The sequence below is a fragment of the Epargyreus clarus genome, unplaced genomic scaffold, assembly GCF_041222505.1.
Source record: "Epargyreus clarus isolate Ecla_fem2 unplaced genomic scaffold, WU_Ecla_fem_2.2 ptg000007l, whole genome shotgun sequence".
Classification (NCBI taxonomy): domain Eukaryota; kingdom Metazoa; phylum Arthropoda; class Insecta; order Lepidoptera; family Hesperiidae; genus Epargyreus; species Epargyreus clarus.
The window spans coordinates 608,120-622,666 of NW_027332215.1; the positions used below are offsets into that span (position 1 = coordinate 608,120).

Genomic DNA, 14,547 nt, shown 5'->3' on the forward strand with positions numbered 1-14,547 from the left:
GAAAATTGTCAGCACAAAATTGAAAGAAGTAGATATAATATTCAACATAAAATGAAAGTTCAAGTGTTAATCATTTCCAACTATCCGAAATCCACAACGTGAGAAAACATTCAACGTGCTTGCGAGATTTGAGAAATTATTCTAAAGGGAGTGTGAAGTCTACCTATCCGCACTTGGCCAGCGCGGTGGATTATAGATAAAACTCCTCTACTCAACAGTACACAGTACAAAAAGACCCGTGGCCCCAGCAGAGAGACAGTAACGGGTTGACTATAACTTAGGACCTTCACGACGAACCAAATGCAGTCATTGGATGAGAAACAATCTTCCAGAAGTTTTAATTGATAGCGATAGATAGTGCGGATAGACAATGTAAAGAAAAACACTAGTAAAATATTTATGTTTATTTATAAACTCAAACTGTTTTAGATAAGGTTCTTTGGCGAATTGATGTGACATTAAGGCATTATTAGGACAAGTACCAATCATTTATACCTTTGTTATTATTATTGATGGTTCCCCCATGGTTCAATTGTCGATATGGGAGTTTATTTTCATGAAATTTAGGTTACTGCTGTTTCTTATATCCAGAAGGTGTCGATAGAATACATTTTTATTCCTTGTTATATCAGGAACTTACTTGATTTCAAATTTAATCCATCAATTCAACATTAGACGAAGAGGAGGACTGAATATCCGAATTTTCTAAAGTCTCCTGCGTCTCGAACGATTTGAAGTCGTTGAAAGACTTGGTGGGGTACCTGTAGTGCCTACCGAATGCCGGTTCAGAGTATTTCTTGAACCGTTTGAATTCAGTTTCCTCCTGCTTCCACTCCTTGTCGTCGACGTAGGGGAAGAGGTGCCGCAGCCACTTGGGCATGAACTCGTCCACATAGTAGAAGCGCCGGCGCCACACCTTGTGCGTGTCGCAGTAGTGGCCGCCGTGCCCGCCCACCCAGAACGGTAAGCTGCACAACAAATGATACCGGTTACCCTCATACCACTATTTTCTATTTTTTATTTTAATTAAACTTAGCGATGGTTCAGACATATAGCTCGATATAAAGACGTCGTTGCCTACAAAAGACCTTCAATTCCTATTATAGATACCCTATATGTTATTATATAGATAATAGATATGCAGCCTGCAGGTCTCCCAAATATTTATGAGGTTACGTATAGTGTAATATTTCTTTTATATAAGCTTCAAGCTTATATAAAAGTAACACAAATCATAATCAATCCATTACAATCTAAGATGCGGTTATATATGTTATCGTCGTTAATACGAAGCTTGGATATTAACGATATCGCATTTTTATAATAGTACTTTAAAATAATAAGTCACTTATTTGATTACGACAGTCAGTCAGTCAGTCAGCGGGACGTCAAACCCTCCGGGTCTCTCATATGCTAAGGCAATGTTAACATAAGGGCGGTGGGCATGAAATTTCGGGTCTCGAGGATACCCTCTTTGCCCGGGCAGATTCTCAGGTGGTAAATACCCCCCTGGATTCTTGATATTTATTCATAATAATATGTTATTTAAAACATAATAAAATAATAAACAAATATTAAAAATATATTATCATCCCACTGTTGAGTGGGTGATTCGGTACTTATGCGTCGTTACCGAGCGGACGGTCGGCCTCCTGATGGTCGGAGGTCGCCAGTCCAGGGAGCTCCCGCGGGAGCGGGCGCCCCCCAGGTGGTCGATCGTGTAGGGGCGCGAACCCCTTTAAATGGGAGTATGGTCCGGCCTCATGCATTGAGCGTGCGAGGCGGACCACAAACTCCTCGACCGTCTCGATCTTAAGGTCGCGCCTCATCACGTCGTTCCTGACCCGTCCCGCCCCCACGATTGCTCGCAAGGCCAGGTTCTGCTGCGCCTGGAGACGCTGTCGGTTCGACCTGGAAACCAACGCGTACCATGCCGGTGTCGCGTAGGTAAGTCGTGAACGAACATAGGTCTTGTAGATCCATAGTTTCGTCCTTAGCGGTAACCTGGATGTAAGCACCGGTCGGAGCATCGCTCGGGCCACTCGGGCCTGGCGGATCGATTGTTCTACCTGCGGGATCATATGCAACGAGCGATCGATGTTACATCCCAGGTATTTAACTAAAGGCTGCCAAGCTATCTCCGTGTCACGGTGCCTCAGCGGAGCCGGCATGATACGCTTGCGGCTGAAAAGCATTGCGACTGTCTTTCCGACATTGACAGCCATGCGCCACTTATCCAGCCACATAGGTCGAGCAGACGTTGCATTTTCCGTGCAGCTAAGTCCGCCCGACGGGACGACGCAAAGTACGCACTGTCATCTGCGAACAACGCGAGCATAACGTCGCGCTCCCAGTCTTCCAGGTGACCGTGGAGAGTGGGAGCGTCGTTGGTGTAGAGGGCGTAGAGCCACGGCGAGAGGCAGCTGCCCTGCGGCACCCCCGCAAGGATGGGCCTAGGGTCTGAGGCGACGCCCTCAACCAAAATAAAGAACTGCCGCTCACTTAAAAACGATGCTATCAACCGTATCAGCGTCGCCGGGGCAGGTGTATCCATCATTTTGCATATGAGCCCATCGTGCCATACGCGGTCGAACGCCTTCTCTATATCGAGAAAGACGCCGACCGTGTGACGCCCGTAATTGAGCTCAGATGATAAATGATGGATAACCCGCGTGAGCTGCAGCGTTGTAGAGTGACCGGCGTGGAACCCGAACTGCTCGTCCCTTATATTAAGGAACGGCGGCAGTCGTTTCAACGCCAGTCTCTCAAACAGCTGAACTGTGGTTGATAACAGGGTTATGGGGCGGTAGCTAGCCGGGAGACGTCGGTCTTTCCCCGGTTTCGGTAGGACGATTACCTTCCCTAGTTTCCAGGTGGTCGGGAAATAGCCTGTGCGGAGGATGCCATTAAAGACCCGAGTCATAGCGACCAGGGCCCCTCTGGACAGCATACCTACAGTCTTGGCCTGGGGCCTTACGCCTGGGTAGACGTAGGGCCGCCTCCCATAACTCTGTGGGAGAGATAAACTTGATCCCTTCGAGTGCCGGTGTTGGACCACTAAGGAGGTACCCTACTCTACGTTTCACATACTCATGATGCGCGGAGACTGACTGTGCGGGCGGATGGGGTGAGAATTGCTCTTCCATGTGCCCCGCAAAGATCTCCGCGCGGTCCTTCGCGGCATGGACCCGTCTCCCCGCTCCATCTAGGAGGGGGGAGACGGGGACCTTGGCTCGTGTCAGCTGCCTGCTAAGATGGTGGAGCGACGTCTGCGACTCGCTCGCCTGGTCCATTCTCATCTCCCAGGCGGCATTACCACAGTCCAAACACAGATGCAGTGGGGATGATATCATGGCGACGCTCGAGTTAACAGAGAGCGGCATTCTGGTCGGAAACTTCAGCAAGAACAGTTTAATAACGGGGATGTAGTTATAATACCTCTTATCACTAGTGTGTACTTACTTACGTGTAATTGTAATATCGTTACTCCGTACCGTATATGTGACTATATTTATAAATGACTACCTTCAAGAAGACGTTGATTATATATACACCGTTGGACACATCAAACTACATTAAAGTATAGGATGACCTTTCAATCAATCATTTTTTACAAATTTATACATTGGGATCTGTTTGTCATTTTTGCACTCTTTAAATACGCCCTGAAGTTTACTTACAGACTGATATGTCGCAGTGCCCATCTGTAGATGTTCGTGTAGAAGTATGCGGAGACAGGGTTTAGGTGGGGATACGTCTGGCTGCTGGAGAGGCCGGCGGCCAGTGATATCACTGACAGCCCCACCTGGTACCCGTCAATGGCCACCACGAAGCCCTCGAATACATTGGACTTCGAGGGCTTGTGTACTTGCGTCGTCAGCTCTGGGAAGTACGATTTTGTTATGTATATTTCGAAAAATCGAACAAACATTCGGAACATTGCCCACACCACTATGTATGTATATATGCAACAATTGTGACATTCCTACTAGTGTGATATGTAAACATTACGGATGCCACAAATGTGTCGAAGTACCTTAATTCCTCGATAGTTTTTGAGACTGATTTTTATAGGAAATCGCAAAATATGCGACAGGAACGGCCATATCTTTTGATCTCTTGACTTATAAGTTTGACTTCTTTTCGATATTTGAAACTTGATAACGTTAGGTATGCGTTTCTGAGATACACTCTTGAAAGGCAGACGAACTACAGAATAATCCTATATGGGTTCTTTTTCCCTTTTTGCGGTACGGAAGGAACTCCTAAAACTATCGTTTGTAGTTGTAGTGACCTTAAATAAACAACAAATTCTCACCTGTGGTTGGGATGGACAGATCGAGACCCAATCGAGGTCTCCAAAAGAATGTGCCAGGAATAGCACCCTACAACGTTAAAAAAAGGTATAGATAAAATTCACATCGTCTTAAGTAACATTTTTCCATTGTCTATAAAATATTTACCTGTGTGCTCGAAAAACATGTTAATAGTGCGATAAGGATACATTTCGTATCCATTTTTGTGACCTAAATATAGAAAACTGTGCTCTGCGATGATGATCGTGAATTCTTTCACGCGCGCGTCCCTCTACACGACGGAAACTTCACTGAGAATTGCAAACATTGTGTGAATACAAATTCCATGCAAACAATTACCGGATACCCAGTAAGTCAGCTGATACATCATCTTATGAAATTGTGAAAACCAAAAGAGATAGGGGGGGGGGGGGGGTATGGTCAGAAATAAAATCATTTGCATAGGTACTAAAATGTAGGTAATGAATTATAAGTCATTATAATTAACGAGTCGTTTTTCAGTGATAATGCTTGTTCAGTATTTCTGACTGGTTGAAATATTGATAATAAATAAAGAGTAAATTCAAAATTTGAAATGTTGATGTTTCTGTCACAACACACGAAAACATACAGTAATTATACGGAGTTAGTGAAGGGACGAGTTATAAATAGTATTTATTACGGAGGCTCTCGGAGGACCTATTTGGAAGACACGAATGTATGCGTGCTGCATCAATGACGACCGGTGGCCAAGGGAAGTAGCGGTACCATTCTTCGGTATTTATACAGGGTTACTGATAATTCGATACATTCCCTTGGAGGGGTAAAAGTAGAGCTCATTTGCAATAGATTTTGTCATTAAGTACCCTAGCCGATAGTGATTTGTTTTTGAGATATTCAAGTTTTTGTGTTTTTATTTCTCAATACCGATTTCAGGCAAAAAATAAAATATTCCTAAGTGAATGTCCTATTTTGATCCTAGATTTGTGAATAATCTTATACCTAACATCGCAACACTTCCTTAAAATGACAATACGCCGTAGTAGTACTCTTAAACTTTACGTTATGGAAGTCAATTTGCTAGGGTCCCATAAAAAACCCCTTTTTATTTCCACTTCAGTGTGAATTTGCATAAAAAGCATGTATGGAATGTGTCGTACAAATTATTAAATTAATAGCCCTATATCACTAGCTATCCAAATTGCTACGAAATACTACGGTATTTTCTTTAATAAAAAAGTTATTAGCCAAAAACTAATATTAATTACCTCGGTAATTTTTGGATTCGCAAACTTTTTTAATGGGAAAGAATTGAAAATCGGTTGAATCTTAACATCATTACTCAAAACATAAAATTACAAATCCTGCTCAAAATGGGAGCCACTGTTCCTAGTACATGCACGGAGTCTCTTCCGCATTTCGGTCTTAGTAACACGAGATGTTAAACTTTGTCTTATTTGTTGAGCTGCGCTTAATATTTTCTGCCTGAGCTCTTCAACATTATTTATTTTACTATTCGTTGGGTAAACAAGCGCTTTCATGTGGCCCCAAAGGTAAAAATCACAAGGTGACAAATCAGGACACCTTGCTGGCCAAGGTATTGGCCCTCCTCGACCAATCCAACGTTGGGGATAATTTTGGTCGAGAAACTCTCGCACTTCTCGGCGGAAATCGGCTGGGCAGCCGTCATGCTGGTAAATCATCTCCCTTCTCAATGCAAGAGGTACATCATCCAGCAATGATGTTAAATCATTTCGAAGAAAATGTTCATACGTTTCGCCATTTAAATTTTGTGGCAAAAAGTAGGGCCCGATGAGGTTGTCATCGATTATTCCCATCCATACGTTAAGGGAAAATCGATGTTGATGAGCCGTTTCTTTCTTCTTCCTTGGATTACAACCTTTTTGAGCCCAAAAATGACTATTGTGGTAATTAGTTATTCCATTATGATCAAACTTGGACTCATCCGTCCACAAAATTTTGGATAGATAATTACGGTTCTCCATATCGTTGTGTAAAATGAAGCGGCAAAAGTCAATTCTTCTGGCTGGGTCTCCCTCTTCTAGAGCTTGTACAGACTTGTAATGATACGGGTAGAACCCTGCCGTATGCACTGTGAACCATACCTTCCATTGAGTGAATCCAAGTCGTCTGGCCACGACTGTAGTAGATACAGTAGGATCTTCCTCAAACTGTGCAAGTATTTCTTCTTCATCTTCAGGATCGTGGATGCGAGGTCTACCAGCATCACTTCGTCTTGTACGAAAGCTTCCAAATTCTCGTAGGCGGCGGAATGTCCCAGAAAAAACACGTTCATTATGTGTTCGACGATTAGGGAAACGTCGCACGTATTCAAGTCGTAAGGCAATTTATGTAAATAAATGTTCAGATTGGTTAATTTACTTATATTTATTAAATACCATAATTTTAATTGTAACAGGTGACTCTGGATACCCACAAAGACCGTGGCTAATGACACCATATATTAACCCACCACCAGGTTCAGTACAAGAATCATTTAATATAATACATGGCAAGACACGAGTCATTATAGAAAACACCTTCGGTCGCCTGAAGAACCGGTGGAGGTGTTTAAGTAAAGATAAGAGTTCTACACTATCAGCCGAACAAATGTGCTAAAATCATTATTGCATGCTCGGTATTGCATAATATTGCACTAGATTTTAAAGTCTCACTACCGGAAGAAGAAATGATTGGTAATTAAAAAAATGTATATGTATTAAGATTTATTTACAAAATTAATTTTAATTACTAGAATTATATTTTTTTAGAAAATCCTGAGATCAATGAGCCATCAATATCGTCACATCAGGCAGAAGATGAAACGTTTAGGTTGTTCCTGGGTCGCCAGATACGCGACAGGCTAGCCAGCAGACTACATGCAGCAACAATATGATTTTTTTATTTTTTATTTATATTGATTTTTAATTAAAATATTTGTATGCATATTTCGGCATTTTGCTAGTGCATATAATCCGAAGTCTAACAATAAAAACGAAAACATGCAATTAAAGCCTAAGTTATAAAATTATTTTACTTACTACTCTTGCTATATATTTTTAAATATATAATATTTTACTTATTAATATATTTTTTTAAAACATCGATTAATTGCGCCACAATAGTCTGCAATTGTGCCGCTTCTGATCGCCGTTCTTCTCGTTCTGCCTGACGCTCCCTCTCTCGTTGCCGAATGAGTTCCAACGCAATATTCTGCCAGTTACTCATTTCCTCTCTCCGTTGCTCCCGCTCCGCTTGACGCTCATCCAGCTCTCTTTCACGCAGGCGCATATGTTCAGTGGCAATCTGTTGGGTTAAGATGTGCCAGCGCTGATCGAAATACTCCAATTGCGCCGACGCTTCTTCCAACCTAAGAGGCCCAGACACGCGACGGCGTCGAGGAGTGTCGAGCAACGGAGTCGGACGCCGTTGACGCGAGACAGAGCCACGCCTGAACAATCGGCGTCTTCTTGTGGCTGCGGGTGGCGACTCTATTGTGGGTCTAGGGGTGGGAGTTGGTTGCCTTACGGGCCCAGGACTGTCGGCACGCGGTGCAGCAATGGGAGGCGTGAGGTCCGGTATAAGTAATTCCACTGAAAATATAATTATTATTATATATACGTAATTCATATTCATATTTCTTTATTTGCTAAAATAAGGTACAAAAGTTCTGAAAATCATTTACATTTCTCTAATCCTGCCTTGCCAGCATGCAAATTTACAGTCCCTTATATAATACATATTATCTACCTTACATTCTAATATTGAAAAAAATTACAAATAACAATATACTAAGTTTTATATATTAATATATAAATTAAATTCTAATAATAACAATGTCAAAAATTTATAAATATATTTAGGACCTTGAATGCAATGCAAAGTACCTTCTTCATTTATAACGTCAATATTAATAATTAAAATAAAATTCAAAGAATTAACATAGAATTAATATGAGTTATATGGTGATTCATAATAATGAAAGACAAGTTAACATTAAATTTGTAATAAATTACTTACACATTTGGATGTGACTACTTCCACTTGCCGATTGGAGACTGGTGCAATGGGTGGAGTCATCTAGTGTACTTGATGGGACTGGTGGACCTTCACTTGTGGAAGTATGTGACATCTATGAATAAAAAAAACAATTGAGAATTCATATTATGTATGCAGGGAAAATATATATTATATATTTGTTTTATTTAAAATGTATATTGCAACATTGTATAGCTGTGTGGACCAAAAAACTTGATAATATACTCTGAAATAATACATATGAAATTCATAATAATTACAGTAAAACCATTCCAATACTTTGTTAGTAAAATTTGAACAAACACATGCACACTCTCAAATCTTCACCCAAATGCATATTTTCATCCTAATCTAATGATGCCTGAAGGTATTGTTAATTAAAGAGAAAGTTTTTTAGATTATTATACCTACCTGTATACCAACTTCTCTAATGTCATTTAGGCCCGTTGCAGTTTGAGTACCAATCAATTGAAGAACCCGATGCTCTAGGTCAGAAAGAATGAGCCTACAAACTGGCCCTCCACCAGTCCCAGTGGCTGACTGATGGATTTTAGCAGCCTTTTTTTTTACATTTGTCTTATAGTCGCTCCACACCTATACATGCAAGGCAAAGCACATGAAGATGTAATAAAGAACCATAAGCAAACGCATTGTTATACACACATAAAGAAAATTAGTAAGATTGATATGTTATGATACTATGCTTTATACATGCGCAGGGAATTTTCGAAATAATGTTAATGGTGCATTAAGAATTGTCTATACGTAAAACAAGTGTACTATGTCACTCTCAATCAGCAGGAATAAATATAAATGAGTAATATTACTTTTTTCTTTTTTCCACCGTTCCTTATCTTTGCTATCTCCAGTCACATCTAGATTTAAGATGTTGGTTAGGGTCTCCCATTGCTGCTTTATCCGCAATCTGCCCTCGGGTCCAACCGCCGGCTTGTTTAAATCGCCGTGTCTAAAAAGACGCATGAAATTATTTGTAACAATAATATTATTCTTTGATATTCAAGACAAAGAAGTAATACTTACCGTTCCATGAATTCTATCATCGTTTCAAATTGTGTCGTACTTGTTTTCATTTTGCAATTCTTCTTGAAAATCTCTGTAGAACTTATTTACGAAGTTTGCGAAACGAAGTTTGAATGTTTTGAAATTTGAATTTCTTTAACATAGATACAAAAGTGCAATAAAACTTTTTAATGTCATTTATTTTAAGCCTTGAATATAAGCATTTTAGCCCAAATGTGACAGTTGACACGGCAGAATGTTTATATAATGTGGAGCCATATTTTGATCAATAAAAAGAAAAAAAAAACACGAAATCGTATTTTAATACGTCAACATTGTCAAAATGGCAGAGTATACTTGTTTCACTTTTTTGCGTACGTGTGAAGGCAACAAAACATTCATCGTCAACGAGCGCCTGGTCAACGAGTTGCGATTGCTCGTTTGTGCATTTCCGACAACTTATACTAACAATGCATTGGATTCGGACCAACGACCCGAGCTCTCGGCTCGATCTCGTGAGTGCACATTTTAAAACTCATACTAGGGGTACTGATAGTGATTCCACTTTTCTAAGATCCTTCAAAGCGAGTATGATCAATACCAGTAGGCAAACTTATTAAAAAAATGGATAATGGATAGGTGATGTCAAAAAGAATTTAAAAAATCATTAAACCATGAAGAAAATTACTTCTTTTCTTTGACTTGGCCGGACACTGCCGTGGCCCCAGATAACAAAAGATAGCTAGCAAAGCTACCTTTTGTGACTTGTGAGAGCTAACAGACAAACGCCTTGCGGCGGCACCCCGCTGATATCGGCGGAGCCGCCGGCCGCAACGCACTAAATCGCGTTGTGCTACACGCCGCGTAATCTGGTGTGACTACAAACTTGTTGACAAAATTTTAGCTTGTCTTTAGGACGCTGTTTAACAATTATAAAGGCTATTTTATAGTAGTTTATTGTTAAAAAATCAAAGGACATATTAAAGAAACTTATTAGGATGAATTTGAGTAGTATCTAAAAATAAAGTAGTCGTAGAAATGACGGTTTCCTCACTTGAGGAGTATGCTTACCACCAATAGAGTCGTACCATTTTATTTATGCTCTGATATACGACTATGAGTCACATAATGCTCTATTTGGAATTATAAAATCAATATTTCCAGATTTTGACCCCACGCGATTTTGTTTGGACTTTGAAATATCCGCCATTAAAGCCGTAACTGAAAATTTTCCGGATGCGAATGTTATTGGTTGTTTGTATCATTTCCAAAATAGTATTAGAAAAAACAGTAAGGCACTTGGTCTTACGAAGACTAAATATACTCGTAGAGTAGTAAATTTGTGTGCAGCATTGCCACACTTACCGTCCACAAAGATTAACGAAGGATGGTCATATATGGATGAAATTATGCGCCGCGACGTAATTTTTACAAAATTACGGAATTACATGGAGCGGTATTGGTTCAAAAATAAATGTATAAAAGACATTTGGACTGTATTCGGTGAACACCACCGTACAAATAACTTTATAGAATCTTGACATTCGAATCTGAATAAGAATGTTGGTCGCAGGAAGCCTAATTTAGTATTTTTATTAAAAAAAAATGCAAGAGGAAGCAGATTATAGTGTAATTGAAATAGACAATAATACCTACAAAAAAAAGAACCAAATATTAAATGAAATACGATGCTTTTATCCAAGAATGTGAAATGGAATTAATAAATGGAGTGATATTGGTAGCGCATTATCTAGAAAAAATAAATGAAAATACTTGAAAAGATCCCTGTTTAAGTTTTTTTAGTGTTTTGAGCCATAAAAAGTAATGTTTCTTCGTATGTTTTTATTTATAATGGATCTTCCGAAATGCATGAGTTCTAAAAGATCCCTCTGAATAAAATCCTGTATTAGAGTGGATAAAAAAGTGCAAAAAGATCCATCAACGGATTTTTATAATGGATTTTAAAATCGCCTTTAAAATGGTAGTTAGATCTTGGACGCGGTCGGGAACAGTCTATTCACAAGAAATGCAGGAACTCATTTATTTTAATAGTGATTTTTTGGTGACTACAATAGAAATGTTTGTGGTAAAAAGTAGTTTTTTTAAGACTAGAGTAAGGCCACATAACATAAGGCCTACCTACGTCAAGGTATCTTTCTGAGAGCAAGAATTTTAACGACTTATTTGTTATTTTGATCAAGTTATAAGGTACATATTCACAAACTATCGCCTATATACTCGTAGTACACTCACCGGCATAATTAACGGCTCACTCATATATTTTTGAATCTTTCGTAAACGCAAATAAATTTGTCGAATATTGTTTTTTATTTGTATTAAAGTATCGAGTACCAGACAACACGAATAATCGAAACGAAACAACAAGAATAATTTTGTGAAAAACGTGTTATTTATAGTGCTGAATAAAGAATACAGAAAACAACTTTGTGTTGAAAAAATACAGAATAGTTTAATGCACGAAAAACATTTTATTTGTTTACCTACTCACAAAATTTTCGATTATGAGTGTTGCCTCACCTGTTTTCTAGGACTTCCTGGAGACTATTTGGAAATCAATCCATGATGTCTTGGATGTCTGACTGGGGAATGTTGTGCCACTGTTGTTTTGCGGCAGTTCTGAGGTCTCTTAAGGTGGTCGGAGCTGGAAGTTAGAACCCCTGCCCAGATCCTTTTTTTAAGGCTTGTAAGGATGGGATTAAGGCCCGGGCTACCGCCGGCCACGACATTATTTGAATACCGACCTCAGTCAGGTACTGAATAGTGCTGCGAGCAACGTCGATCTTGGCATTATTGTGCATTCATAGATATACTACTAATAAAGACGTAGATAAGTCATATATGTTCGAAATTTGGCACATGATTTTCGGGTTAATTGGCCTATGACAACTTATTCACGGGCCGCGCACCTCTCAGAATGGTTGTTTCTATGTCAGTGTTTGTGTTGAAAAATAATTAAAAATGCAGTCTTGTGTCATGAGTTTTTGCATAAACTACAGCGGAAAAATCACCAAAGGTCACCATGTTCCACCGAATCACTTATCATTCGTAAGTATTTCAATTTCAAGAAGTTATTATCAATTTTTCAATAATTCAAATTAAATTTAACGTAAATACATGTCACAGATAATAGAGCGAATAAAAAGACGGGCAAATTACTAAGTGTAAAAAAGAAGTATTATTTTATGAGTATCCATGTATCATAGATTAAATTAACAGATGGTCCAGAAGGTACATTATTGGTATATGTACCGTAAGAAACTACACAAGTTATTTACTAACTTGAAAGTATTATTATACCTATTTATTAATTTGATGTTTATGTCGATATTTTGTTTAATGCTGTTTCTGTGTAGTGTTTGTATTTTTTTGTGTTTTAGGTTCCCATTAAATAAAATAAGGCGACTAAAGTGGTTGGACATTTTTCCCAAGCAAAGAAGGGAAGACGATTGGCGTCCAAATTATTGGAGTCGGATTTGTCTGAACATTTCATAGACGATGATAATTAAATCTTACAAAAAAAGAATCTATGTATTATTTACCAGCATCAAAAAATTCGTAGGTAATCATAAAACACTCTTGAATCCCTCTCTTCTCCATTCCATGCAACATTCACGCAGAGACACGCATTGAATTACGTATTTTTCCCTTAATACTAATACCATATTAAATTAATTCATATACGAATTTATTCTCTCTATACCAAGCACATTATAGGTAACTCTACAATTAATTCACATAGACGCATCTGACTCAAACTTATCTTTGACGAATAGTAATCATGACTGTCACGCATAAAGTTATATGTTTATCCCTCTTTTGCACATTCAGTTAGATGTGCTGTCCTACTTGGTCCTCTTGACTATTTATTAGTGTTGTTTAAATATAATATTTGTAAAGTAGTGTGGATTTCTCGCGATGAGTGCCACCATAAAGCGCCGATTGTTTTGTTAGTAACCAATCTACGTCTTTATTAGTAGTATATCTATATGTGCATTAGAAGAAAATTTTCTCCAATGAATGGAGCAAAGGGCACGACATGATCTTGCAAAACTTCTTCCACGCTGCCTGCCGGCATTTACGCTGCCTCTTTCGAAGACGACCAGGTCGGTACGGGCTTCATAAGAGATTCCGCTCCAAACCATAATTGAGCCCACCTGAGAACCGACGGTTTCCACTAATGCACAAGGTGCAAACCGCTCATTAGGGCGTCTGTAGACTCTTTGACGTCCATCTGATCCTCTAAGAGCAATTCTGCTTTCATCAGAAAACAGAACTCTACTCCAATCGTCCATCGTCCAATTTGATTGCTCGCTAGCAAATTGAAGTCTGTCTTTTTGATAGTGGCTCAGTAATTGAGGGGCTTGAAATGGGCGGAAAGCACTCAGATTTTATTCTGCCAGTCGTCTTCTTACTGTTCTTTCACTGACACTCACGTTACGCACCTCGAACATTCCAATTCTTGCTTTAACAGCTGCAGAGAAGCGATCTCGTAAGATGTTGCTCACAATAAACCTGTCATCTCGAGCTGAAGTGCAGCGGTGACGCCCCTGTCCAGACCTGCGCGTGAAGGATCCCGTCTCCCGGAAGTGCCGAATCGTTTCCCGCACAGTTGTTTGCTGCACACACATCATTAGAGCTATGGCCAGCGTCAGCTGAACCCACATCCCTGGCGGCTCCAGCCGCATTCAGGGGCATGTTTATGGTTTTAAAAAATGGATATCATAATGGAAAACAAAAAAAATAATAAAGGAGTCCCGAAAGGAAACAAAATTCCACAATTTTGCACCACGTAATATTTTCAGTATAACAGTCAAAATTCGACTAAATCTCTAAAAAGGTTCTTGTGGCTCAATAATTCACACAAATCAAGTCTAGCCATAAATCGTTGTCAAAGGACCCACTTTAGAGATAATACTGTAGCACTTAAGAAGGGTGGGCAGTTAATTGTGCCGGTGAGTGTATTTAGGATATACTAGAATTAGTAGTCAGTAGCATGTTGGCCGTATTTTTTAAAAATATCCATATTAATCTAAATTTTCGTATCGACATGTATTTTGATCTGTTTAAGACAGATCCTCATAATATTAATATAGGCTAAATACTGATAATACCGGCATCGTCGAATCATAATAGTACAACTTCTAAAAATTCT

The 14,547-nt window shown here is 39.3% G+C and overlaps 1 protein-coding gene and 1 long non-coding RNA gene across 6 annotated transcripts in view; both read right to left on the reverse strand.

Annotated features, from left to right (window-relative positions):
- Positions 1 to 389: 389 nt before the first annotated feature.
- The window catches only part of LOC140743206 (uncharacterized), a 29,238-nt gene continuing 15,080 nt past the window's right edge, over positions 390 to 14,547 (reverse strand). For 3 of the 5 annotated variants that reach the window (XM_073074312.1, XM_073074311.1, XM_073074310.1), the window contains 2 exons: positions 3,681 to 3,882; positions 390 to 968 (listed from right to left, as the gene is read on the reverse strand). In XM_073074312.1, the coding sequence (XP_072930413.1) occupies positions 653 to 968; positions 3,681 to 3,882 (518 nt within the window). In that variant the 3' untranslated portion in view covers positions 390 to 652. Of the gene's footprint in view, positions 969 to 3,680; positions 3,883 to 4,318; positions 4,386 to 4,463; positions 4,724 to 14,547 lie in introns of those variants that run through there. The other 2 variants (XM_073074309.1, XR_012102404.1) reach the window with 2 other exon arrangements.
- LOC140743208 (uncharacterized) lies at positions 7,030 to 10,593 on the reverse strand. Its single transcript, XR_012102405.1, has 3 exons — positions 8,766 to 10,593; positions 8,337 to 8,448; positions 7,030 to 7,909 (listed from the first exon to the last, which is right to left on the reverse strand). It is a non-coding gene; the product is annotated as an uncharacterized LOC140743208 (long non-coding RNA).